Here is a 25,338-nt window from a genome sequence, read left to right as displayed (position 1 = left end):
CTAAGTGAGACTAAGATGTGTTAGTACAGCTTCACGAAGCTGCTAGCATGGCTTTAACACAGCAGTTACTACGTTTCCTTTCACACCGGAGCAATCCGCTATAGTACAAGTGGGATTTGTTAGCAAATGTTAAGTGACTCACCCCCTGGAGATGCAACACATGTTTCCGGGCACATTTCAATAAGTTTCACTGGTGACCGCAGTAAACTGACATGAGCCTGTCTGTTTAAGTGTTGGACATCCTATCCATACACTTTAAACCATTGTCTTTTTGTTTGCTTGGCAGCAATACGTAGTATCTGTTTGCACACACGCATACGTACATACATATTAGTCCTTTCCCAGTCTCATGTGTGCACTGTTCTCTCTGACAGCAGCCATTATCTCTCTGAGTGGCTTGTACAGCCAGCAGCCAGCTCTTTGTGCATGTGAAGATAGATGCTGCCCTCATTGTGTGTGTGTGTATTTAAGTTTTGGCAGTGACTTGTCTGAATGGACTAAATGCTCCATACATCATCCAGTTAAGCCTGAGGGAAAAGCCCTCTGTGCCTTCTTGCCGAAGTCTGAAGTTCGCCCACTCTTATCAGGAATAGCACATGAAACGTTTGGGCTTTTTCCTGTTTCATTTGAGGTTCATATGATGGATTGCAAAACTGAGTTGGTTTTTTTTTTTGTTTGTTTGTTTGTTTTTTTTTTTCCCCAATCCTAATCTGCGATCTTTAATGGTGAATATCTGCGGATACTGACTCAGGTTCATTATTTTCATTTTCTCACACGAAACAGCTGAACTGGTGATGCAAATTGAGTTTAAATTAGATATTTTTGGCAGCCATTATTGTAATGTGTTGGATTACAGAGCCATTACAAGTGAACAATCATTCACTCAGCTCACTTGTAGCCTGTATAATAAATTGCAAGTAATGCAAATGCCCAGTTTTTGAGAATTAGTTTTTGCTTTGTTTCTTTTTTCATACCCCTGTTGAGAACTGATGAGAGCAAAGTATTATTTTTTTTTTTATGGGTGCTTGAAATGAAACTGGTGTGAAAAATGAAATAACTGCTCTAAAGAGGAGACAGGAATCACTTCAGCTAATTATCTCTTTAAAAGCTCAACATGAATTTTGCTGTTCATATAGAAGGCTGACTGGACATGCTGGAGAGGAAGCCTTCAAAAACATGTGCTCCAGTTTTTTCACTCTCTGTGTCTCTGCCGTCTATCCGTCGTCCACAGGTTGACAGTGAGACAATGAGATGTGATGAATTAGTGCTTTGTTTAGTTTGCAAGTAAATAAAAATTTATAGTAAAAAGAATCTTTGTTTGGTTTTGAGGTGTCTTGTGTGAAAGCCAGGATACATCTGTGTGTCCCAGACACAGCTCTGTGTTCGCTGTTTATCTCAATGTTGGATTGTCACTGATCGCCTCCTGGGGTTTGACCTCTTGCCTGTAAAGCCGTTTTCTGCTGAGCCTGAGACAAAACATGGGAGAAAAAAAGATACAACATGCGCACAAAACCCTAATTTGTTTCCATGAAACGTGCCATGAGGAGCCTTTCTAACAATTTAGTGTGACTCTATTGCTGTCACATATTTTATGCTGACTTTATGGACTTGTCAGACAAAAGTTTAAGAATAACTGGATCATTTTCCAAAAAGCAAAGCACTTTGCATGTAAAGTAAGTAAGCTGTAACTAATTTGTGCTTTATAAGATTTTTTTTTCTTGGTTTCCATGTTGTGAAAAATCACTTTGATTTCTGATATGCTATTTGATATCTATCCCAGCATCCAAGTCATACCTCCGGCAGTGACGCGACCTCGCTCTCATTAGTCTGTTTATTTGCCTATTGCTAATAATGAATCCTTGCAATGCCAGGCTTTTCAGAATGTCTTTCTAGCTCACCCCCAGCCTAAAATAAAACTCAATCATACTATCCTCGTCCATCTGGTTGTTTAGCGCCTCTTCTTCTGTTCCATCTCAAACTGTTAGAGAAGGTGTGCTGTATTTGCTTATCCATCTGTCCAGGAATGATATTAATATTATTGATTAACAGTTACTATTTCATGCGCATGTTGTATCTTTTTTACCCCATGTCATGTCTGGGGCTCTATAATTTTCACACCCAGTACACACAAAAAAAAAAAAAAAAAGCATGATCCTCAAGAGTGCATAAATAATCTTTCTTCATCAAATCAGAGATCTTTGCTCTCGCATCCTAGACAACAGAGGCACGTAACTAACACACAGTTGACTTTCACATTATGAACACTGCAGCCTCAATGAGACTCCAGCTGGCGCTTAATTCATTCCAAAGTACAAACGTCTAATGATACTGCTACTGTGTAGAACAGTTTTTCACTGAAGTAAATTCCATCCTTTCTAAAATAACTGATGATCAAATCTCTTTCTCTTGACTTTGAAAATCTATCACTTCAAACTGTTTCATTTGAGCTCAAAATCAAACACTATTTTGAGATCATACACAAACCAAAAAAAGGACACACACCACTTTGTGTTGTATCAAAGTATTGAGTTTCAGCAGTAATACTTACATAGAGACAAAATGGAGAGTTACTAGGTCAATGAAACTTGAAGGTTGACAGTAATGGGAGGAAAATCTGGGAGGTCGAGTACGAGGAACAAGATAAATAACATTTGTATTGATGATTTGCACCTGTAACAGGAATGCACAGTGATGTGTTAACACAAGGACACAGCAGGATCACTTTTCGAGGCAATCTCCTTTGACTGTCTGACGAATACAGTCCACAGTAAAAATTCTTTTCATAAATGTGACAAAGCCCTATATCACTTGTGAACGTAAACTGAAAAGCTAATATTGAATAATTTGAAATGCAAACTGCTCTACAAGTTGCCACTTGGGGGCTAAGTTGCCTGGCTATAATTAATTCTACAGATGTTGTAAAATTATAAATCCTACATATTGCCCATGTCAGATATATCACTGTCACACTTGTTCATAGAGAACTGGTTCTCTTCTCTGAGCCTCCTGATCATGGTGTTACAAACAGGGGTATCTGGCCCTCTCTCCCTTATCCTCCTCCTTTTCTTCCTCCTCTCCCTCTTCTACCACACAAATTCATCCTTATCCATATAACCCGTCTAATATTTGTTTCACATCAATAGCGAAAAGCCTTAACTATTTTGACAAAGGTGTAATATATGACATGTTTACCTGGAAACCATCATGTATCATTTTGGTGTCAGTGCGTTTTATTGAGTGAAAATGTGTTTAGGGAGGGAAAAAAAAGTGCAAAGACAAATGAAACTAGAAATGATGTTTACACCAAAGAAAGTGATTGATCCAATAGTAAATGTTTCCAGGGGACTGAGCAGTTTTATGAAAGGAATCTAGTGTTTTAGCCCTCCAGAAAAACTGTAATGTCACACATGCAGCATGTCCTATCCAGTGTTGATACCATCCCGCTCTCCTCTTTGTCTAAAATTACCCAAAACCCTCCATCTGCTGACCTCTAATGATTGCCCAAATGTCACTTAGCTGCAAAGCTTTGACATGACACTAAAGACAGAAGCCACCCAGCTTGGCATGTGTAGGTGTGGATACTCTATATTTAGCAGCTGGTGTCTTTAGGTTATAATCCTGACATGTAATCCATCTGTTCTTCCTCTTTCCCTTCCTTTGACCTTAACTGCAGCTCAAAGAAAGGTGAGGAATCCAAGCATGACTGACGGCTTTGATTTGCTCATTATCCCAATATATTCTCCATCTGCTGATGCAAGTGTAACACAGACAGCAGTGCTGTTCATTCAACACATGATTAAAAGAACTTCACATGACAAAGCATTCATTTTCCAGAGCTATCTGTGTGTGTGTGTTTCTGTGTGTGCATGCGCAGCTACTGTACACTGGCATTACCGCTGTAATAACATAATCCCAGAGATTTGGCACAGCAAGACAGTATGCTGCCGATTTCAACCGACAGTTTGGAATTATCTCCACCCATTTCACAGATGGCTAGATGGGTGCTACTGTTGCTGCTGTGAGTCTCACCGCCAGGCCAGAAGATTCCATGAGAGGCATTGACAGTGTGCAATAGTTCGGAATCAAAGATGTAAGAAAGAAGTCATTTAAAGTAAGACTTCACACAGGCCATCAGATCCATTCAGCCCATGAAAGCAATAGCTGCTCTGATGTGTGGTTATGAGTGGCATGAGGTATGGTATGAGGTGCTCATCCACAGTCAGTGTGCTACCTGTAGTAGATTTATTAGGGAAGTGCGTAGACTGTGTATTAATTAGACCTAGACTCCACTGCTGAATAGTGAAGCCAGTGCTTTATTGGCTTATACCTGCACTCTCCCTAATGAGCATCAGGGGGCGACACTACAGGTTGTGAGAATTTGTCAGAAAACATCAAAATCCTCTCTTGATTAATTACCGCAACACATGTTTTGTTATGACTACTTTTGACAACATACATCAAGCCATGATAATTTTTTTAAACAATATCCCAATTTAGAGAAAAAAAAAAAATAAAATTGTATCACCGACAGGTTCTACCATTCCATTACAACCTGCCTAACAAGCGGGGAGGGAGATTTCCACCCTCCAAATTTGGTTTATCTCTGCTAAAAAAAAAAAAAAAAGTACCTATGGCCAAACTACACACTGGAGGCCCACTTAGAAATGGTGACACTTGATGGAGCAGCTGGAGCGCTTGTACAGAAGCTGAGTGATGAGTTGCTGTAGACAGGACATCCACAAAAATGTGTTTTAGTCACAATGTGGCATGACAAATAAGGCTTATATTACTTTAATTAGTGCAGTTTGAACGTTCCTTCTTTAACCTGAAGCCAAACACTCCCTGGAACAGCTGATCTGCAGCGTACGTGCATTTTAGTAATTTGTACCTCTTGAATGGTTTTCAGTGTAAAATTAGCAAACTAGCGCACCCTATGTTTGAGTGTGAACACTAGCATAACAAGATACATCTGGCTTATAACTGGACCACATGCCTGTTTCCTCTGACTCAGTGTGCACCCCACTCCCATGGCTCAAGCAGCATGATGGTGGGGTCTTCCCATTGTCAGCCCAGACACAAATAAGAGCAGGCATCTGCTGACACTTGCAAATATATGTTCCCAACTCAGGCTGTGGAACCTGGATGTATACTGAACCAGAAACTTCCTGATTTTTGGCTGAGCGAGACGAGACTGAGGTTTTATTTTGAATTAATGTTTTTACTGTACAAGAAAAGTGAAATCTTTGGAAGTCCTTACACACATACAGTAGTGTTCAAAATAATAGCAGTCCAATGTGACTAACCAGATTAATCCAGTTTTTTAGTAGATTTTTTTATTGCTAAATGGCAAACAATTTACCAGTAGGTGCAGTAGATTCTCAGAAAACCAACAAGACCCAGCATTCATGATATGCACGCTATTAAGGCTGTGCAATTGGGCAATTAGTTGAAAGGGGTGTGTTCAAAAAAGATAGCAGTGTCTGCCATTGACTTTACAAACTCAAAACTATTTTGCACAAACTTTTTTGTTTCTAATCCTGTGAATCACTAATATTTAGTTGTATGACCACAGTTTTTATAACTGCTTCACATCTGTGTGGCATGGCGTCAACGAACTTGTGGCACCTTTCAGCTGTTATTCCACTCCAAGATTCTTTAACAACATTCCACAATTAAATTTATTTAATTAATTTTATTTTTATTTAATTAAATTTCTTGATTTAGCTTCAGAAACAGCATATTTTTGATGTCACCCCACAAGTTCTAGATTGGATTAAGGTCCGGGGATCGGGCTGGCAGCTCCATAACATTAATTTTGTTGGTTTGGAACCAAGATTTTGCTCATTTACTATTGTGTTTGGGGTCATTGTCTTGTTGAAACACCCATAAGGCAACATGACCTCTTCAAGTATTTTGACATATGCAAACTGGTCCATGATCCCTGGTGTGCGATAAATAGGCCCAACACCATAGTAGGAGAAACTTGCCCATATCATGGTGCTTGCACCACCATGCCTCACTGTCTTCACTGGGGAATGTGGCTTGAATTCAGAGTTTGCGGGTCATCTCACAAACTCTCTATGGCCCTTGGACCCAATAAGAACAATTTTGCTCTCATCCGTCCACAAAATGTTCCTCCATTTCTCTTTAGCATACTGTAACCTTTTCTGCACATGCCTTTTTTTTTAAACAGAGGGACTTTGTCGGGGATTCTTGTAAATAGATTCGCTTCACATTACTGTCACAGTACTTACAGGTAACTTTGATCATCCTGGGGCTGATCATTGGCTGGGCCTTTGCCATTCTGGTTATTCTTCGATCCATTTTGATTGTTGTCTTCCGTTTTCTGCCACGTTTCTGGTTTTGCTCTCCATCTTAAGGCATTGGAGATCATTTTAGCTGAACAGCCTATCAAATCAACTTTTTAATCAAAGTACGCTGTTCTTCTGAACAATGTCTTGAACGACCCATATTCCTCAGGCTTTCAAAGAGAAATGCATGTTCAACAAGTGCTGGCTTCATCCTTAAATAGGGGCCACCTGATTCACACCTGTTTTTTTCACAGAATTGATGACCACATTGCTATTTTTTTTTTTTAACACACCCCTTTCAACTAATCGCCCAAGTGCACAGCTTAAGAGCGTGCATATCACGAATGCTGGGTCTTGTTGGTTTTCTGAGAATCTACTGCACCTACTGGTAAATTGTTTGCCATTTAGCAATAGAAAATATACTAAAAACCTGGATTAATCTGGTTACATATAGTGCAGGTCTAGACCTTTATGACCACAATAGATGTCAGCATACATAAACATACATATTTATGGGCTAGACATATATATGTGTGTGTGTTTTGATCTTATATTTAATTGAATTAGAAACCTTTATATGGCACTATATGTGTCATGTATAGAAATTCACTATCATGTGCATGTACACATTTATGGATGGAAACTACTTGCAGATTTTTTCAGGTTCTATGTGAATGTGTGAAATCTAAATCCAGTGTACCAACAGTGGTCTAGCTGGCATATGGATATATCCGCCTATCTACATGAAACCCCAGCAGCCTGCTGCAGATTATACATACAGATCTACTTTAATACAAAGAAATCTCATATTATTCTGCCCATTACATAAAAGGATGAGATTATCGATACACAGATTAATGAGCACCCAATGGTGTTCCAGTATAAAGGCCTGCCCTGCCCCATCCTTTCACCCTCCGCCTGCCCAACTGCGTGCAACATCTCAGTCATCCAGATAAAAATAGAAAAACCCCACAATGACTTGCACTTTAGTTGTTAGATTTTAGACTTTATTGTACTAGTTTTTTCTTGACAATTTGCTAGCTGACATTTGAAAACTTGGACCAACAAAACATCATCATTATTATTTTTTTTTTAATTACAGCATATCATCAGACCGCAGTAACATTGAGATGTGTTTTTAAAAAATAAAAACAAGAAGAAAAAAAAACTATTCCAAAACAAACCGGAGAAAGAAGAGAAAAAAAAAAACCAAACAAAACATTTTGACTTATTGGCTTAATATTTAATGTTGGTTTTTCTTTTTTTTTTTATTCATGTACACAATATAACAGTCTAAAAACATTAAACACACAGAGCTGAAGACATTGCAGTGTTGGTTGGGAAGTGGCAGTCCTCAGGGCAGTTTATATACTGGAGCAACATGGTCCTGCTGTACTGTCAAATATCTACTGGGATGGGATGGAAAGAAAGGGGGAAAGGGAGGGGCCAAGAGGAGTCAAGGGGCAACTACAAACCAAGATGGCCATTGATATAAAACTAACAGTCCTTTTTTTATTTTTTGTTCTTTAAATCCACCAATCAGGAGTCAGCAGAGACAGAGAGCAGTGTTAAAGTAGTTCAACGAGGAGCAAATTAGGGCAGCTGGGGACAGGAGCAAGGATGGAATGTCTCGATTTTCTTTTTCCTTTTTTTTTGCTATTTCTGTGTTTTACGTTTTCTCTCACAGACAATATAAAATCTCACAGACAAGCGAAGAAAAAAAACTCATTGGATGTACATGTTTGTATGTATGCCATGTAGTAGATGCAGGGTGGGGGTAGATCAAGGGATGGACAGATGGATGGATAAAGCAATGGGGACGAAAAGAATGGGCTTGAATTATTGCTTTCTGAGTAATTATTATTTTTCACTTCTCGTCTACATGAATTGCATCTCTCATTCTCTCAGCTTCTCTTCCACTTGGTGACCTGTTCTGTTAACATGTGATTACTCCATTTACTCGGGAGAAAGGAGGCAGAGGGATGGGGGTTGGGGGTGGGGTGGGATAGGAGAGTGGGGTGGATGGGGGGAGGGGGCTTAGAGCTCCTTGCTCAGCGAATCCCGGCCAGTTCTAATCCTCTTTGTGTGGCCTCACACGTTTCCCGCCTTTTTGTCTGGTAAATGATAACAGAAGAGATTGAAAAAAAAGTATTAAAAAATAGGTCTTGGAAAAAAGATAATAATAATAATCAGAATAATAAACAGTCATATGAAACGGGTTATGTGTTGTATGTGTGGTTTAGTACAGATGTTGGTATCTCATGTTGAGTTAGTTTAAAGTTAATTTACACAAAGCAAACAACAATAACAACACAACAATTTCATGAGAAAACTCAAACACAGCGTCATCACATGACTGAGACCATGAAGGAGTACAGTTTGTCTCTCACCGTCCCCATTTTGCCTTCAAACTGTATCTTGTGATGACTGTGCTCAAAGTTGACAGACTCTCAGCCTTAAAGAAAAGTCTTTTCCCTAAAGTCAAATAAATAATCTCACTCTCCGTTTATAGGTTTGTTTGTCTGCATAGAATTGGTCTTTCTCCCTTGAGAGAACAGCAGAGAAAGAGAGAGAGGGCGTGAGGGAAGGCATACTAATCTGGCTTGTTGAAGGGGCTCCACAACACTTTAATTTTACCAACTAATCCTTTGATGGACTCTACGGATGTCTGCTAAACCAGCTTTTATCATTCAGAGCAAACAGACACCTAACTATCTAAGCTACAGCTAGTTATAGCTAGTCAGAGCTAGCCACAGGTAGCAGCTAGCTGCCTGTACAGTGGCTGGAAAAGTGATGCCAAAACAAGACGGTTGAGGATCTGCAATGAGGCTTTTAGTGGTTTAATTCCCTCTTATGTGAGTGTTTTTTTTTTTTTTGTTGTTGTTGTTTTTTTATTCACAGAAAGCATTTTCATGGTAAAAAATGTGAAACGTAAAATATTCATTCATGGGTTCATTCAGAGAGAAAAGAGACAGCGATGAGTTGGCTGATCAAAACTGAAACTTTGCTAACATACCAATAGTAGAAATTCGCAGTGAACTCTTTTAGTGTTGGGTGGAAGACATCCCAAAAAGAATTAAATATCGGAAGAATGATACCAGTTCAAGTATCCACCTAACCCAGAGTAAACGGTTATGGCCCTATATATTTTTTTAACCATCACAGAACTTTGCAACTTTGCTTGGTCTCAGGTCAAAAACTCTGAGTTAAACACGGTTAAATTTTAGGAAGAGTTTCCAGACCTTCCAAGACTCCCCCAGTAAATTTCATGGCATCGGCAGCCGGAGCATCAGTGCTGTGCACCAGCATCTGCTGGCCTATGAGAGACCAAAAGGAGGCAGTTGCTGGACACTGAACCTCACATAGCAGTGGCGGGAGCAATAGGAGGATGTTGCACCCCACTGATGATTAATAGAGGAGTGAACAGAGCACATTCTGGTTCACAGGCAGATTTGTGTCAGTTGCCCAGTGTTCGGGAGTTCCAAGCAGCTCCCAAGTAAAGACACACAAAATGCCTCAAATGGAAAAGTGAAGTAGAGCGAGTACTCAGCAAACGTCCTACAAAATAAAAATAAAATGTCTCCCAGCATATTTCCTCATGTCATATACACAGCCAGTCAAAAGTTAAGTGAAGAGGAAAGTTTTTCCAACTTTTGACTGGCAGTGTATGTTGTTGAAAAATGACCAGGCCTGCATCAGATAAACGTACAAGTTCACGAGCAGTCAGCATCCAACTGTAGCTGCCCTGCCAATTTGTGCTAAACACTGACGACCTTATTATTAATAAAGTGTTTGTTTTTTTTTTTTTGTTTTTTTTGTTCAACTGCTCACAAACTTGAGATTCTAAAGAAACAAGCAGATGGTCAAAGGGGGGTCTCTCCCTCTCTCTCTCGCTCTCCTCTACCTTATACTAAGATTATTTACAGGTGAGCAAACACTTAGTTAACAACTAAACTACATTTAGATTAAAGGGATTCATGATTAACTCCATTATCTCTCTCATGCAGTCAGCAGGAAAGTTGACAGTGTCTTTACTTTGTGTGAAACTTTACCATGTGCTTGCATGCGTATGTGTACTTGCTTGTGCTCGAATGCGCAGCTTTAAATTTGGCACGTTTAGGTGTAAATCCATATGCACGCATAACCTGTGCATAAACTTGTGTTATTATTTGTGTGCATTGACTTAGTATCTGATGTTGGTGTCACAACATCCATTTAAACCATTGTCAACGCACAGCTCCCTCTCTAATTGGTCAGTCGCGGCTGACATCACATTTTGAACAATAGCCACTGCTGCCTCTCGCAGATCCAGCTTCCTCATCTCCTCCTCCTCCTCTTCCTCTTCCTGCTCCCTTCCAACCATCTTTTCCTGCTCACAGGTCTCTGAGTCATCCTGACAACCTTCACTTTGTTGAAACTCTGTGTGCCCTCCCTCCCCCTCCTCCCTGCTAATGGCTAATGCTAGCTCTGGTTCATGACAGATAGAGTTAGTCTCTTTATTGCTATTGTTTGTTAGTGCTGGTACTTCAGGTTGTTGCCTGCTGTTAGTATCTCCGTCTTTGATGCAGCTGATGTTTTGTGGCTCATCAAAGTCCTGGTCTGAAGGCTCTAACTCACCGCTGTTCACAGTCGCTGTGGCGTTGATGATCTTAGTGTTGGCGTCCTCTTTTACAGCCCCTGTCTCTTTGCTTTTCTTCACGGGGCTGCTCAATGTTGTCTTCGCCTCCTCCTGGTGATTGTGTGAGGCATTCTCTTCTGCCGTGCCATTGGAGCACCCGTTCTCACCGTTGGTCACTGGACCTTCAGCCAGCGTCTCGGCCTCCTCGGTAACCTCCCCTCCACTCTCTTCTGCTGACGTTTTCTCAGCCATTGCCACCTCTTTGTCATTAGTCTCCTCAGTTGCTGCTGCAGCTTCATTGTCAGGACCTCCTTCCTCTGCTGCCTCTCCTGCCTCTCCTCCCTCAGTGGCCTCTTCTTCCTCCTTGGTACCCTCCCCCAGGTCCACACTGCTTGACTTGCCCTTTCGCAGGATAAAGTTCTTCAGAGAAACTGCACGGCCAAAATGTGAGCGCTTGGCCTTGGCGGACTTGCCATCTTTGCCGTCCTTGCCCTCCTCTACTGTGCCCTCCTCACCTGGACATAGAGGAGAGTAAATTGATTCATGCATAAGGTGTTTGAAATTTTTACAATCTTGACAGCCAAGATAACTAGATTTAATGTCTTCAGATATTTCTCACAACTTGGAGAAAAGTCATTTTGGTTCTGGCCCATAGTAAATCTTGTTAAAGCTGACTCAAAAAGAAAAACTACCTTCGATCTCCAAACTCCAGGTGAAAGTCAGATTTGAAAACCTGCCATGCATTGTTGTGTTTCCATACCTGATTTTGGGCAAATGTGCATGTCCTTTGGTTTTTCAAAGGAAGACAAGAAATTGAGGTGAAAATGGATTCAGTTAAAACTAATATCCTCTGTTTAAGATTATCTAGGTATTCTCCAGTGAAATGCAATAGACTGAGACTGTTTTTCTCAGGGTTCCATGCTCTTGGACCGTTTTCTCCTTTCAGCCAGAGCAGAGAGTAACCTAAATTTAGTCGTTACTGTTGACTGAAGCTACAGTGTGATTTGAATTTCACATCAGGCGTTGAATATTTCATTTTGGAGAATGTTCAATTACATTACCTCCTCCAGAGTTAGCAAGCCACTGACTTCTGTGTGCACTCCCTGGACAGGAAGTGAACATACTGTCAGCAACTGAGGCTGAATTTTATAACGTCTATGCAGAACCTTTATGAACAACAAGCTTCCATTCTTACATATTATGGACGTATGCTGATATCAGCTGCTGAACTGCCCATTAAAACAAACACTGTTAACATGTAATACAAAGGTAATACCAAGACTGGAATAAAGGATCCCAACACATCTGTCACACATTTGACACATAGTCAAATTAAGGATTGATCAAGGTTTCAATAGAATAAAATTATATTTCTGTGGGTTTAAGAAGCAAAAGTCTAGTTCTTCATCGCAGTGAGCCAGTTTGAAGAGATCCTCTGGTACTCTTTCTTGATTAGCTCACTGTTCAGAGTTATGCAGTAAAAATATAACAATACAACCCCCCCATCAATCTGGATGTTGGATATGGTTGGGCCGTGCTTGGGTTATGGCAGAGGATGATGGCTTTGTTTTGACATGACAAATAATAATAATAAAAGATTATACAGACAGCTACCTTTATCACGTAAGACCTTTTCATTTCAAATGTCACAAAGCAAAGCATCTGGGTATTCACTTTGGTAGTTTATTAGTTAGATTTATGTACTTGTGCCATCTTACCTGAGGGGGGAACAGCTGGAGCATCCTCCTCAGCACTGGTGGTGCACTCTGTGTTGGCTCGTTTGGACTTGGGGATAACACGCTTCTTGAAAGAGGTCCAGATCTCGTTAGCATGCTGTGTCACCGTCCCACCTCCTGCGGCAGCTGACTTCTCCTCCTCCCCTCCATCAACCTTCTCCTTCTCCTCGCCTCCCTCTGCTTTCTCCTTGTCTTCGCCTCCCTCTGTCTTGGCCTCCTCTCCCGCCTCATCTCCCCCTGCTGCTGCCTCCTCTGGCTTTGCATTATCAGCAGAGTCTTTGTCAGAGCTCTTGGCCTTGCCACTGATGCCAACCATGGACGTGTCCCTCTTCAGGCCCTGGAAGGTCCAGGAACGTTTAAGCTTCCACCTCTTCTGCCCTGACTCCTTGGAGTCAAGCGTAGAAGAGTCTCCGCCACCTTCTTCTACTCCCTCCACTCCATCCTCTTTCCCATCCTCTACTCCTCCCCCGCTTTTCTTGTGTGCTTTCTGAGCCATGAGCTTCTTGAAGGAGTGCCAGCGCTTCATGTGCTTGATGGCTGCCGATGAGGATGAGGCTTTCTGCTCACCCTCTGCGCCTCCCTCTATTCCACCTGCTGCTCCTCCCTCTTCTATGGAGGAGTCTGCAGTGGTGTTCAGTGCTTCAGGATCTTCCAGTCGGTCCAGGGACCTGGATCGAACTTTGATTTGTTTCTGAGGTTCTGTGGCAGCACCATCCTTCTTCTCAGTGCTGCGATGGGAGAAGATTCTTGCCACAGGTTTCCTGATCAAATCCCGAACCGTGGATTTAGCCTCAGCTGGCTTTCCTTTCTCTGCTTTCTTTTCCTCTTCCTTCACCCCATTTTCTGGAGCTTTCTCTATCGCTGCCTCTCCCTCTGCACCTCCTTCTGCTCCTTCCTCAGCTGCTACAGCCTCCTCTCCTTTCTCTCTAACTTTCTCCCCTCCTTCAGTTGCATTCTCCTCTGCTCCTGCACCTGTGCCTTGTTCTTTCTTCTTCCGACCTCCCATCACCTTCCCAAGGCCGCTCTTGCTGAGGAACGAGTCCAGGAATGAGGTTTTGGACTCAGCAGAAGAGGGATTCTCTGAGCTTTGAGGAGGGGCTGCCTCCCCACTTGCTGCTTCTCCTCCCTCTTCAGTTTCTGCAGCTGCTGCCACCACTGTGTCATTATTCACAATCTCCTTGTTATCGACCACCTCACTGTTGACAGCAGTGCCATCTTTATCAACAACCTCACTGTTGACAGTCTCTGAGTTTACATTTGCATTTTTAGCTGGTTGCTCTGCCTCTGTTGGTTTGCTCTCCGGGGTTTTCCCATCTTCCTGGACTACCGGTGCAGCGCTGGCCTCCGTCGCCGCCATTTCGGCAAGGGAAAACAAACAATAACAACAAAAAGTGCGTTCCTTCCTGGACCTTCTGCCCTCCTCTTCCTCTCTCTTAAGTGTTTCGTTCCTCCCGGTGTGGTGGTGCTCTCAGGTCATGGAGAGCAAGGCGTAGAACAGTGGCAAGGAGAAAAGATACTCAGCATCATACTAGTCCTCCAAATTCCTGTAAAAATAAAGAGAGACGAGTGGGAGAGAAGTGATGAGTCAGCATAAAAACAAATGGGTACAGGGATAAAAGAGAGCGAGGGCCAAGATGGGTGATAGTCTGCATCAACATCATGGGCACTCAATTAGTCTAGTCTAGACTCAGTATTGAATGGGGGAAAAGGTGTAACCTAATATCCAGTGAGAAATGCAATGCAATTATGATGCTTTCCAATCAGTCATGCTCCAAAATTCACACCCTTTGTGACTGTTTTCCTGATACTCTTCTTGCAGAAGTGTTGTGTCTGTTGTTAAAGACAAATACTGCTGATCTGTACAATAAGAGAACTGAATATAATGCAGAGCATTTTATGGGTTTCCTGGGTAAGCGCAAGTGGTTTGCGCAAAAGTTGCTACATTGTAGTTGCTACAAGTTTGTAAATCTATCCGTAAATGCCCTGAGTTCTTACAGAAACTGCTGCTAACTTTGTTTGAAAAGCTTACAACCAATGTGGAAAATGCAGTCAGTCAGCGAACCGATCACATAATCTAACTACTCAATTGCATGGCATTAAGATGACCAATGGTGCGACTTAGTCTCTCAGCTATCTTTTCAGTAGTACTTGTCAAGCACACAAAACACCAAATTTCACATTTCCCATAAAGTATAAGTAAGCTTGTTTATAAACGTTCTGTTAAAAATATCTAGTTCCAGCTCATGCTGAGAAAAAACCTTGATGACGTCCCATTAACAGTCTCATACTTTCAAAATTGACAAAAACTTACACAGTTGTTTGTACTAGTTGGAGTTGGTTTGACTTGTGAACCTGCCATCAACTGGTTTGCTTTTCATTAGGGGCTAAAGTCAAAGCAGGAGTAAGTATTTTATTTCTTATTCCCTTTTGTTATCCATACTGGAGCTGTTTTTTTTTTTTTTTCTTCTTTGGATTACGCAGCCAAGAGACATGAGCTCTGGTTTTCAAAAAAAGTGGTAATAAACTTTTAGTTGGTCTTATTAGTCACAATAACTCTGCTCCCAGGCCCTGGGTGATTCTTTCAAGTCATCTACTAAATGTTTTTGTTGCTCTTATGGTTCAGGAGGGAAACATTTTTGTTGAGGACTATTTTCAGTGGATTCATATTTGGTATTCCAGTGTTTCCTTTTGGTAGCAGGATGCTATATGAAGCAAAAACAAACCACAGTGTGCATGTAAATGTTATTGAGGGAACATTTTACCAAACACAACAGTGTGACCCATTGATGAGTTTTGTACAGCTTGTTGGTGTCAGTCAGAAAATCTACCCTGACGTCATAAAGAGAAATATGGAACACCAGCAGACTTTTGGCTGCTTGGTTGTATCACCTGCGGAGAATTTAGTGAATGAATCAGCAGATCAATGAAACGCACGCTGTGAGTCACATACTGATGCAGAGTGGCCGACTTTCAAACAGAGCAACTGACGAGAGGCCAGAAGTTTAGTGAATACAGTCACATGCGCTCTGAGGGGAACGTGAGAGAGTGAATCAGACTCAAGGAGGCAGAGTGCTTCAGACAGAGAGGCACTCAGATGGAGAGACGATCGCACAGGGGAGAGACAGAGTGGCAAGCGAGGGAGGAAAGCACATTCAGATGGACTAAGAGAGCGAGGTGTAAACACATGCATCACATGCTTCAGATAATCTCACTACATTGTTGCCACAATTGACTGTCTGACTGGCCAACTGGGCAACACGCTGGTTGACTGCCACACTTGCTGGCTGGCATTGCTTTCTGCTGTACTGCCTTGGAGAGAGGATGGCTCATTGACTTACTGACTGATTGGATAGCTTACTCCAATCATCCCTTGACAACTGACTAGTTCAATGTCCGGCTTATTTACTGATTGTTGCTCTGACAGATTGAATGACTGGTGAACATAGCCGGCGAGTGTGTTAGCTGTGTAGCCACGTTCCTTACAAACCACTCTGTACTGTCGACACAGAAACAACTTGGTTTGTTGGCTGGTTATCCAGCTGACGTTTTTCTGACGTTTTTCTGCTAAACAGTAATACAACATCCTGAATGACACTTGGTTGTTCACAATGTTCCTTCGGGTCACTGGTAAAAAAATAACCCATCCGCAGTGCATGTCAGTGGTCATTGTAAGGGTCCTTGCAGGGGGTTCTTGTGGATCATTAACATGCTATAAGTATTGCACAAATTAAAAAAAGAAGGTTGAATATTTTGGTCAGGGGTTCAAAATTCTTTTTTTTTTAAACATATGAAATATGGCAGCTTATTGAAATGGGTTGTTGGGACAAAATCTTACCACATGGGGATTTGTAATTACTTTTTGTGAGTTTAGGAATCCTTGACAGGAAAAGGTTGACTGTTGACTGTATTCTGTCTAAAACAGCGCTGTGTCAACGTCAGTTCCTCGCTGTGAACAGGCACTAAGGTTGTTTAATGAAATTAGTTTGTAATGTCTGACAACTGGTTCCAGAGATACCGTGTTGTGCCAATAGATTAGTTAGTTTGTGCCAATGACAGGGACTTTGGCTTCCTATTGTTGTCTGAACATCTTTTCTCTGCTTTCATTGAATAACTGACAAAGTCCACTAGACGTCATCTGTGACTTACTTGCTGCCGATGCCATATGCCAGACTCTTTGATTCCTTACATTCAGCTAATAATTTATTGGAACAGATTATCAAAAGGCTTGAACTTGTGCAGCACGAAGCCTGCTCTCTCACTTTAACAGCTGAGTTTGGACAGATTACAAAACTGGCGATTTAATATTCTCCCCATCAATAATTCAGCTGCTGATACTGATCAACATACTTTACATAGGAAAGTAGAATGTGCTTTACAGGAAGCTGTGCTGCTTTACTTTATTTCAACATTCGCTACTATTGCGTCTTTCATCGTCGTGTTGAAAAAAAAATAAAAATAAAAAACACCTCCAAAACAAAATGCATGCACTATGTTTATTTCAGAGGTTTGACTTGCTTAATATCCTTCTACAGATATTTCATTTCAAAGTTAGACTCATCTGATATGATGCAGCTAAAGTGTTTACTGTCGTTGCATCACATTTGCATAAAATGTGCAATGTGCACAGATCAGACTTTACAACTCAGTATGGACGTAAACCAACCTCTTCACCCACCCAGACAGTCTTTCTGGAAGTCAACATCTGAGGCTGCATGGACTGGGTGGATTATGGTTGTGTCATCCCAGTCAATGTATGAATATGCTCAAACTCTCAGACCAAAAAGCATATAATACATACTAGTTTTGAAGTAGATTGAATGTTTGGATTCAGCCAAAGGTTTCGTGAAGAGAGTGAAAGGTTATCAGAAGGAATGGGACTGATGGGACCTGTAGTCTGGGAAAATACAGGTTTGTGACAGAGGCAACAGATCATCTCAACCATCAATTCTCCATTTTCTAATAATAAATCCAGGATTTAAGCACAATCAGAAAAAAGTCCTTAACAAAGTAGCTATTATAGCTACACTGTAAAAAAAAAAAAAGAAAAGAAAAAAAAGTAAAATTACAGGAATTGTTCTTTATAAAGATTTTTCCTGTTTTCCAATAAAACAATGAAATACCAGTAGATTTAGATATTTTCAGTAATTTTAGGTTTTGTGCTTAATTAGAGTGAACTAACCACAATTTAAGATTGCATTGAAATTGTGTTTTTTTATTACAATTTGTTGTATTTGTACATCTTGTGACACCAGAAGTGGGAGTCACATTTTCTGCACTTAGCTTGAAGTGTGCCTTTGCATCCTGGCATCTTGCATCTCCCTTTCTTTTTGTCCATGATATCCAGTGGGCTGTGGCGTCCAGACGCACTTCAGGATGGAATGGGTGTAGTGGGTTTTCTTCTCCTCTTTGTTTCATAGTCCCCAGCAATTGTGGAACTGTGTTAGACCTCTCTTGTGCTCAAGATTCTTTCCACTTTTGCACAAGCTTTCTGTAATATATGACTTGAACGTATAAACCTTGATCTTGGTCTTTTCTCATTCCATTGCTGCTGCATTGCTGCAGTCCCTCTTGTAGAGCAGTCACAACGGTCTTGTTGATGAAGTGGAACGTCAGCTGATAGTACCACTTTTTCGACCCCATTTTGTTCCGGTACAGTGCGATGAACGAGTCCAGTAGATCTACACCACCCATATTCTTATTATACTCTAACTTTGATTACTTTTTCCTGCTTGCCATCCCAACGATCAACATCATTGACTGTAGTGGAATTGCTCAGAAGACTGACTGAACAGTTGTCATACCACTTCACAGCATGCAAGGTGGTTTCTCCAACCATGGCCGTCTTCTGTTGAACTCAGCTCAGCATCACTCATCAAGTTGATACCTGGTAGTCTGTTGATATGAACAGTACCAGCAGAGTAAATTCCATGCTGAGTAAGTAAGACAATCAGAGGGACGCTCGTGAACCAGTTGTAAAAGAACAATTTGTAGCTCTGATGCGTAGGAATTGGCTGTGTCAGGCGGAGGACATTACCACTTGCTCCTACATCTGGCAGCTCAGGGGGTTTCACAACTCTCCCAGTGTAAATGTCAAAGTCGTGCGGGACACCATCAGAACCAGCCAAGGTGAGTATCTTGGAGCCCCATTTTGTTGGTTTTGCAGGCTCCTACTCCTTAAGCTTTTTTTCATCTGCTCATCCACAGCCAGCTTCGCATCCATTGGGATTGTCTGCAGCTTCAAGGTGAGATGGGTTACCAGTGATTGGATTTTGTTTTCTACCTGTCTGACTTGCTGAAGTGCAACCACTTTTTGATGGACTCCCATCTGTTTAATGTCATGGTGTCTACTACCTGGGACGCTTGGATGGCTTTGTTCTAAAACATATGGGTGCCTGGTAGTCCAAACAATTATATGTACATTGCTGTACCAATGAACTGCTCCAGTTCTTTAGCAGAAATTCCTATTTGATTAAAGGTACATGTTTTGTTTATAAATTGTATCATGGTTTTTTTTTCTTGAGGAAACCACAATTATGCAGCGAATCAAAAAGAAATGACTACTAAATACCCTTAATTAACAGGGATTGTCCTTAAACTTAGCCGTTTTTAATGGATTTAGTTTGTTTTTCCACTGCCCAATGGTTGCTTTTTAATCTACAAATTCTCTAAAATGACAGATAAATACTTAATATTTGCAGACATTTATTTTTAATTTCACAAACCTAGTTTGTTTTTATACGTTATAACGTTGTTATTGTACATGGGAAAAATTGTATTTTAACATGAAATTACTGTAGATAGACTTGCTGTTTCCTAAAATAAATTACCGCGATTAATCTGAAAGGTATCTGTTTTTAATGTTTTTTGATATAATATGTATGTCATTTTACAGTATAATGGGAATTTAACAACTATAACATGTTGTGTTTTAATTGATTTTGACTAAAAATCTACTCTGTATTTTTATGGTTATTGGATGCAGATCTGTGATACAGTTATTTACTGTAATTTTACAGTATCCGTTTGGAAACTTTGCTGCCAGTGCTTTCACCATTTTCTTACAGTTTTTATTTTTTACAGTGTACTTACTATAAGATTATAACAGTTTATTATATCTGTCATAATCCTGATAAATATGAGTTTGTAATGACTATGGTGTTGCTCCAAAATGGCCACCTCTTTTTCATTCATTCATTTTCTACAAGTTACCTATTTCCAGGTCTCAGGGTGCTGGAGCCAATCCCAGCTCACACTGGGTGAGGGCGGGGTCACCAGTCCATCACAGGACCAACATACAGAGACAGACAGAGACCAACAACCACTCAGATCTTCAGAGTCACCAAGTAACCAAAACATGCAAATCTGCACAGGGAACTGAACCCGCAACCTTCTTATTGTTGGGCAACAGTGCTAACCACTACGGCGCCATGCTGCCATGCTACCTCTGTTTCAGTTTCTCTTTTTTTTGGGTAGATATTTTTTCTTGGCAGGTGATTATGCTGCTGCTGCAGCAGCAGAGGAGCATGTGAGCCTGAAGCCGTGGGGTGTTGGAACAGCATCACACAGAGGAAAATATGACAAAATGGTGGCAACTGAGGGAGGAAGAAGAAGGTGTTGAGGATGGATTAAAGAAGAGGAGGGACACAAACACGAGTTGATTGCGGAGTGTCTCCCCATCTCTGCCCTTCATTCTTCAGCTCTGACTGTGTCATTGTCTGGTTTTTCCTTTCATCTGTCTCCTTTTTTTTCATGTTTTCTCTCTCGATTTTTTTTTTGTCTGTCTTAATTTTCCTCTCGTTTCTTGTCTCTTCTTGTGGCTCTATTTTTTTATCTGCCAGGTTTACCTCTTCTGCTCTATCTTTTGTCTCATTTTATCTCCCCTGTCTGGCTCTGCTCCACCTGTCTCTCTGCGTCTTTCACCATTCTTTATTTCTCCCAGCCTTTTTATTTCTTCCTTATCCATAGTTTGCAGTTTTTCCTTGTTGCTTTGCTTCCATAACCTTGCTAATTTCCCTCTCTGTCTCTCCCATTCACTGTATTTCTTTCATTCACTTTATTCCTGTTGCATTTGCTTGTTGTTATTTTGTTTTTGTCTGTCCCATCTGTTCTTTGGAATCATGTCTTTCATATTTTGCCTTCTGTTACATTTCCACCCCTCTTCATCTGTTCATCGTGTTTCATTCTTCCTGTCTCTCATTCTCTCCTTCTGTTAATGACCTCCCTGACAAGTTGTCTGTCATTGGAAAAGAGAGCAAAGTCAGCCCAGTGTACATTTAATCTCAAAATGAATCCTAATTTGAAATAGGTGGAACACTAGAAACTATTTACCATCACTTCACCCAGTGTAAAGCGCATTAAGGTCCCAACCAAGATCTGCATCGTCAGACGTTATACATTATTCCTCTCCCATTAAAATCCTACTGTTCTTTTTGATATGCATGCTGGTAATATCCAGTTAAACCCATATTCATTGCGATTCAACCAGGTAGCTCCTCTCACATAAAATGCCCTCCCGAGACATTTGGATAGTGTTTAATTATGTGATGTTTGACTGTAACAAAAGAAATCTTTTTTATTTATTTATATTTCAAAACCAACAGCAGGTGCTTGACCCCCAACACATATTAATTTTAAAATGGAGACAGATCTAGCCACATACCAGAAACACCTGACTATTTGTCACAAGACCACTTGACAACACTCAAATAAGAGTGTAAATGTGAAAAAACTGTCTTGATACAATACTTATTTGCAAACATATCAATACCAAAAGCCCTTTCCTCCAAATTAGCCAATATGCAAACAGCTACAAAGTTGTGGCAACAAAGTCAAGTAGGATGTCAAACTTGATGAAGGACGGATGCTTTTTATGCGAAATAACAGGCCAGTAAAGCCTATTCATAATAATTTATTAAATTAAATTTTTAGGGCCCGCATTAATATTGGCTGTTTCATTACTAGCAATTAGCTACAGCTTGCAACCTTTAGCTACCAACCAAAGGCTAGCATTACTGATAAAACAATCACGTGATTAGTCACGCCCATCGATAATATTAATGCACAATGTCAATTCAATAAGTTTACATTCATGTTTGTGAACGATGTGTTATTTTCTCTCTTAAATTCTCAGAGGGAAGCAGAAAGAAGGTATTGAATTTCGTGGGTATCGGTATGGAGTTTAAAATTTTAGCATTGTGACATTAGTGTACAACAGTGTAAACGGGCTGTCTAATCTTCAGCTGGTTCCCTTTAGAAAATACTACAACCAAGAACCAGCAAAGATATTTGAAAAGTTTAAATACCTGAAACACGCTGAAAAAAAAAAAAACAAGGTTAGTAAAACTGCCAATTTGTCATACATGTTGACCAGCGGCAAATCAGCATAATGCACAGAATGTGGTTTCGGTCCATCAAAGCTAAGAAATTGCAGATGTCTCCACAACAGAGTTCGTAAACAGAGTGTCCAAGCAGACCAGTATGGTCAGCATGCGGACAACACAGCTTGAGCGTTGAGTCAGCTTGAGTCTGTGAGTTACAAGTATCTGCAGATGTTTTGAAAGTTACAGCAGTATATATAGCAGCGATGCAAGCTACAGCAGCATCCTGATGGAGGTTCACTGTGCAACAAAAGGTGCGTCAACAAAAGAATCCGTAGTTAAATGAGCCTAAAAGAGATCCAAGCCAGAGAGCTACTCTCTTCGATCCAATGAAGTATTTCACTGCATCGCATGGGTTGTATCTTGTCAGTTAGTAGTCCTAGAATAGATTTGCTCTGTTGCGTTAGAAAGTTGTAAAGTTTTAAACGCAGACAGGATGTAGAAAAATTTGTCCTTATGGCAGAGGCTTTGTGCCTCCTGGGTGCATGTGTTTTCACCCGGTGATGGCAACCTAATCCCCCAGGATGTCAGTTAATGCAGCTATAATGGGGGTCAATGGGGAAGTGGCAGAGTGGCCAATAATAAATTTCCCACTTCACACCTTGATAATAGCCTTCCTCTTCACACCTTCCTGATATCAAATTGGACTCAAAATACTCGAACACGCAGTCACAAACAAGCGCACTACTGAGGTTCTTCACTTTTCACCCTTTATGGTGCAGATATGTGAGTGTTTCAATGCTGAATATGGAATCAGTGTGGGCTGGTTTCAGGGTTAGAAAGGTACTAGTTTCTCAACATTAAAGGTCTTATTTTACAGGTTTTCCATGTTCTACTTGAAGTGATGATATATATAAGAAGATATATTTGTTGTTTTATGAATGAAAAACATCTCTCTAGTTTTTACACATTACATCTCAGGCTTTTCTCTGGAGCTCTAGTAAGAACAGGATGTAGAGGTTTCAAGCCCGTCTGAGTGACCTCAGTAATCAGGGAAACTGCTAAAGTTTCACGCTGCTATAATAGAAATCTGGAGAGAGTTACAAAATATCATTGCTGCTACTGAGTTATTTTCCTCGTGAAAAATCACAGTTAATTTTCAAATAATTCTTCAGATTGCTAATTAATGCTTTTAATATTTTGTTTTCTCTCGTCTGTAAATTGCATCCCTAAGTTGCCTAATTTCAGTCTACAACCCACACATCTACACCTGAAGTTCTAAGTTGTACCCAATTCCTCCTCTCCTTTGCCATTCACATGATATATTTAATAAATGGCTGGAAAGGACTGGAAAAACAAACTAAGCACATTCATTCAGAATTTCTGAAATTTTACAAAGTGTTTGTTTTTCACAGCGAAACCATCCTGAGAATAGATTTCCAGTGGTCTTTTTTGCTTGAAGTACTTCTTAATTAAATATGTGACTGCAAAAAAAGTGTACCCTGGTGCTAATCTCAGAATTTTCTCTGATTGGAACCTAAATAGAAAGACGATCTCTGTGCTTGTTAATTTGGGCCTCAGGTCTGCAAACCAACTAACTCTTCAAATCACATTCCAACATTCCATTTCCAGAGAAAAAAAAAACCAAAAACAAACAACCAGTAACACACAGTGGGTACACTTCCTCCTTTTTAAAATGATCTTTGACACTTAAAAAAAAAAGCAAAAATGCAATAATTTTTTGACGTTCATGCAATGATACCTGAATTTGATCGATATCATCCTTTAATTTAATTGCTTTATTTCAACTGATTTTAAGAATTGAGCACGGAAAGCATTGGCCAAAAGAAATCTAAGAAAGAAAGAATTGCAAATCTCAAGTTGAAGCTGATAAATCTTGAAAGACTGAAAGATGTTTGTAAAAGGTTTTTTTTTTTTTTCATCCAGTTGTGAGAGACAGGAAAAACCTGAATATATGGATATCCCACCTTACGTGACATTTCAGTTGACGTATGCCGTTATATTAAGTTTGATCCATGAACGCCAAGCGTCTGGAGTATTTTATAATAAAAAATACAAGTCACGGTAAACTAAATAGAGCCTGAAGTAAAGCTGCTCCAACCCTGTCACACTTAAGCATTTCAGTTACAAAGCTGATGGCTTTACGTGATAAAGAGGAGCCTCTCTCGCCCCAGGGTGCAGTTGCTGCTGTGGGATTTGAACCTGTGACCTTATGGATGGAGGCTATATGGTGTGGAAACTTTGTCTGGATCTAGACTGAATCACATCCATTTAAATGGTTTAGAAAACCAAGCGGTTTTTAATCAGCTTTTTCACAGAAGCCACATGCTGATTCTGTGACCAGATGAAAGATTCAACTGGAGACAATGTGAGCACATACCAGGAATCAGCTTCCCGAGACCACAGTGTCTAAATAGGCATGATGCACTGAATGTTGCTGAATGAATGAATAAACTGTTGTAAAAATTGACGAGAGGGAATCATTTTCAAACGCAAAAGGCATTTGGTGAATTCATATATTTCCACCAAATTTTTGCACCTGGTCTGGTGGTGTCTGTGCCCAGAGTGGACTGTCTGATGGGTTCAGATGTAAAGGCAAATGTAATGTAATTGTAACAGAGGGATGCAGTAATTTTGTTGGAAAGATTAAGGAGTTTCAAATGCTCCTCAAAGAGACAACATGTCCTTCCCATGGCCCTTTAACACCTTCTGAAAGAACAGCCACACAAGTATGTGGGCCATTCCGCAACAGACAGAGCTACAAGAGTTAACACTGTGCAAACTCATCGGGTTGAAACCAAACGGACACACAAATCAGAAATCCAGTTGGGAGCTGAACACATCCAAGAGGCCATCACAGGGCAACACACAGAGACCTGCAACCACTCACATTCAGACCTACAGTCACCAGTTAACCCAAACATGATGTCTTTGGGAGGAAAGATGCAAACTTCACACAGAGAGGACCCAGGCTGGCAACTGAACCCGCAACATTCTTATTGTTGGCGCTAACCACTAACCACTACGCCATGGTGTTGCCCCTCTTTAACAACAAACAACAAACCAATTGTTTTAAGTGCAGTACAAGCAAAGGTTTTTTTTTTTGTTTGTTTTTTTTTTATTTACTACTGATTAACAGAAACACAAAATGTCCACAAGGGCAATTTTCACCAGAAGAGCAGAGGTACAGTAAAATTCTGCTTGTTGGACATGTTGATATCTGATGTGCAGATTTAATAAGCTGCATCAACAGTTCTGAGCAGTTAGCAGGCCTCACTTTATTACCTTTTCAAAAATGAAAATGTCTGGTTGGGCACCTGCTTTTGGCGATGCAA

At 40.6% G+C, this 25,338-nt stretch overlaps 1 protein-coding gene across 1 annotated transcript in view; it reads right to left on the bottom strand.

Annotated features, from left to right (window-relative positions):
- Positions 1–7,524: 7,524 nt before the first annotated feature.
- LOC115053405 (apolipoprotein B receptor) overlaps positions 7,525–25,338 on the bottom strand; it is a 30,711-nt gene continuing 12,897 nt past the window's right edge. Inside the window, exons 2-4 of the mRNA XM_029518070.1 lie at positions 12,648–14,209; positions 10,929–11,444; positions 7,525–8,425 (exon numbers count right to left, since the gene is read on the bottom strand). Coding sequence (XP_029373930.1) covers positions 8,403–8,425; positions 10,929–11,444; positions 12,648–14,022 — 1,914 coding nt within the window. The 5' untranslated portion in view covers positions 14,023–14,209 and the 3' untranslated portion in view covers positions 7,525–8,402. The remainder of the gene's footprint in view (positions 8,426–10,928; positions 11,445–12,647; positions 14,210–25,338) is intronic.

This window comes from Echeneis naucrates, chromosome 13, assembly GCF_900963305.1.
Source record: "Echeneis naucrates chromosome 13, fEcheNa1.1, whole genome shotgun sequence".
NCBI classification, from domain to species: Eukaryota; Metazoa; Chordata; class Actinopteri; order Carangiformes; family Echeneidae; genus Echeneis; species Echeneis naucrates.
Note: the sequence above shows the minus strand (reverse complement) of the source record. Positions and strands in the feature narration are given on the sequence as shown.